The sequence below is a fragment of the Papaver somniferum genome, chromosome 6, assembly GCF_003573695.1.
Source record: "Papaver somniferum cultivar HN1 chromosome 6, ASM357369v1, whole genome shotgun sequence".
Classification (NCBI taxonomy): Eukaryota; Viridiplantae; Streptophyta; class Magnoliopsida; order Ranunculales; family Papaveraceae; genus Papaver; species Papaver somniferum.
Window position 1 is genome coordinate 166912396 of NC_039363.1, and position 3359 is coordinate 166915754.

General features: G+C 36.9%; 1 protein-coding gene across 1 annotated transcript; it reads right to left on the minus strand.

Moving 5' to 3' along the window:
* Nucleotides 1–313: 313 nt before the first annotated feature.
* Nucleotides 314–3026, minus strand: LOC113291767. The gene is made up of 7 exons (XM_026541263.1): nt 2892–3026; nt 2031–2255; nt 1766–1939; nt 1542–1648; nt 1086–1387; nt 531–998; nt 314–474 (listed from the first exon to the last, which is right to left on the minus strand). Exons 1-7 carry the CDS (start codon nt 3024–3026, stop codon nt 314–316), a joined length of 1572 nt encoding a protein of 523 aa, XP_026397048.1.
* Between the last annotated feature and the right edge of the window lie 333 nt (nt 3027–3359).

The window sequence follows — 3359 nt, forward strand, 5'->3', positions numbered from 1 at the left end:
AATATTTTCATTAAAATTTAAAATTACGGTTGGATGAAATAGTAAACGAGATAATATCTATTTTATTTTATTTTAAATTTTCATGTTGGGACGACATTGTTACTCTGGCTGAATACTAAATAGAAATAACATGCTTAAGAAAAACAAAAAGGTAACCGATCATTTTCCTGGCCGAAAGCTTTTTGACTATCAAAACTATTTCCCATGGAAAAAATAAAATAAGCCGAACGCCAACAATGTCGAATTAGAGAAAAAGGCATCTCGTGCCGTTACGGCGCGGGTGAAGCCCTACTAACTGTACAAAACACACTTACTAAATATCTATATCTGCTTGAATTTTCTTTGGTCTGTACAGGGTACCTAATAAGCAACTCCTAAGTCCTAGTTTCCAAGATTGGAAGTTTGGGTAGTCCTCTCCATTTTCCACAAGCTTCACATTTATCCAAGAGCAAGTTGTTCTCCCGAAAACAAAATCTGCAAGTCCACACATCTTCAATTTTGGTTTACAGAGTTAGTAGGATATTGTATACCTTCAGTAGGGAGTTCAAAGTTTATAGGAAGAGTTGGCTGGACCATAAATTCTGGTTCTTCGGCATAAGCTGGCTCCATAGAACTGTAAGCATCCCCATGTGTGAAATCTAAACAACTGAGGCAATCACTCCAAGACCTTATTCTTGCTAATAAAGTTGGGTGCTCATTGAGGGGATCCACAGTTGTTGCAGGTTGCTCATCAGACAACAAATGGTTAACAATGCGGACAACTTCATTCGACCCGGCTGGTTCATTTGAAATTTCTGAGGACGAATCATGTTGATGCAGGATATAAGGTTGGTTCGTATGACAAAAATAAGAAGGATCCTGAACTTGATTTCCTCCAGCTCCTGGCCTGTTATACACATTTTCATGTGTTGTCCTTTGATCTAAATATGAAGCCATATGCATCGGTTGTTGAACTCCTAAGTTTCGAAAACCTTGATCCATAAGTTGGACACTCATGCCTGAAATTTGAGAAAACAAGACGAACAATTAAATGATGGGAGTGACAACAGTCAGAGAGTGAGAAAAAATGCTTGATCCATATGTACCTTGAGGCGTTCGTGACATTTGATTTCTGGAAACCGGTGGTCTGGTTGCTATTGAATGGAGATTGTTATCTTGCCAATGAGGATATGGAATAGGTCTTCGAAAGTCTAACGGAGGAGGATATTGCGTCATGGTTGATTGATTTCCACTAAAATCTGGGTAAGTATTTTGACTATACATAAAGAGAGCTGAGTTTGAAGAAGGAAAAGGATTTCGGCTCAACATATTCAACCGACTATCACACTGAAGGATTTTCTGATAGTGCTTTTCAAGGGTTCCTTCTGGAAACTCAAGACAATGCCTCCTAAAAATAATAAATAAGGTGTTACACATAAAACAGTGGTACAACGTAGGAAGAAAACATAACATGCATGCAGTTGTAGTGCAGGATTTACCCTTGCTCCTGCATGTCTTCTCAGATGCATAATCAGAGGCATTAAAGTCTTTGTCTTTCTTACCTGAAGTTTGTTGCATGTCCGCCTGTAAAATCATGTGAGTTTGTCCATCGAGTATGTTTTCCTGCGACTGGATTTATTTCCCTTTGGTACAAGGGAGGATTGTACAACTGAAAAAATAATCAAATATTACGTCAATAGTACGAAGATTCATATTATGATTTGGAATTATTTAATTTTAATGAAAATAAATAAATTAGCAGCACTCCTCCAGTTAAGAATATTACCTCTAGCTCAAGTACCCCTGGATAGTTTTCATGGAAAACAGCTTTTATCGCTGATATATCCGACCATTTAATCTCGATTTTACTCTTTAGACCGCCTTCCAAAACCTCCCATACTAGTCTTTTCCTAGCATAGTAACATTTGGCAACCAAATCTCCTTCATATTTAGCTACCCTCTGTGGAAACAAAATTCAAATACTTAAAAACTTCAATCATATGAAAGTTGGCGCAAAGATAACATATGACTGAATCAAAATAAATATATACCACCCAAGAGCCAATTCTAAGCAACGTAGCATTAAAATTTGAAGCTTTCATTTTCTGACACGGCATCGGTTGTACCGAAGAGCTGCTGGACATTCTTTCATTATGATAAAGCGAGTCACATGAATTGTTGTTAGTCCATTGAGATAACTGGTCAATCCGTTCCAGGAACGATGGAGTTTTTCTCAGTGTTAAACCAAGTACTGAACTTGGTTCTCCAAAGTTAACCTTTTTCAATACACAAACACCCAAAGAGATTAGCGTAATGACAATTCAACACCAGTTAAATTAACTATGATCTTCCAGACAGACTAAAACAAACTATCAGTATGCGACGAGAAGTCTTATAGTCCAATAATCATGCTACTGTTTTAGTCCGGTACACGAAGAAGAAAAACGTATAAAAAGACAAGTCTACTGTTTATTTGCTCAAGGACAGTGGCAGCCCAGCTGAAAAAGCATCGATTTTCTGATGTTAAAACATGACTTGAAATTGGGGAACTCGAGGAAGAAGATATATACAGTTTCAGCGTTGTTTTTAAGTCATGCAGGTGATCTATATGACATGTGATATACGAAACACCTATGTTTTCATCTGCAAAGTGCATGATTCAACCCAAATTGCTTCCTAAGGTGTATTTCATCTGCTGGGATGCTTTACCTAGCTCAATACCAATCAAAAGAAAAGAAGAGAAGTCGTCATCAACCCTAATGTGTGTTGATTTGTAATGTAATAAGGAGTGGTGACAATCAGTCTCCCTACAAGCTTGTTCTCGTTATTACATTGTTAGTTCATATATTCATTCTATTTGGGTAATAAACAGCGGACGAAGTAATAAGAAAAATTAATAAATATATAGGTACCTGATCTTGTTGTTGTGGGTCATGATCAATATTCATGATACAATTATATTCATCGTCATCTGGTAAGTGAAAAAAATTGCTCTGACTTATCCTCCTCGTATCATGATTAGCTGTACCTGAGTTTGAGTAATCCATATCTTGTTTTTTCTTCAAAAAAAAATATTTGGATTTATCTTCTTTAACTAACAATATATGTAAACCTAGCTGATTGAAATCCTTGCGATTTATTTTTGTAGTTTCTTCTGCTGATTAAAAGAGTTCTAATGAAATTATAATTGTTGTCTATCGGGATTTCCGGGGTTACAAAACTGGCATACTGTTACACGCGCATGTGAAATCGCATCTGTTAGCCGTTGGATGTATATCAAGCCAGATCTACCCAGTGGTTTTCGCTCGCGGGGGAAAATTTCCCGGAGTTTTCTGATAGTTATGTTGTCATCGGACTCAAATTCGACTTCAGTGTTCAGA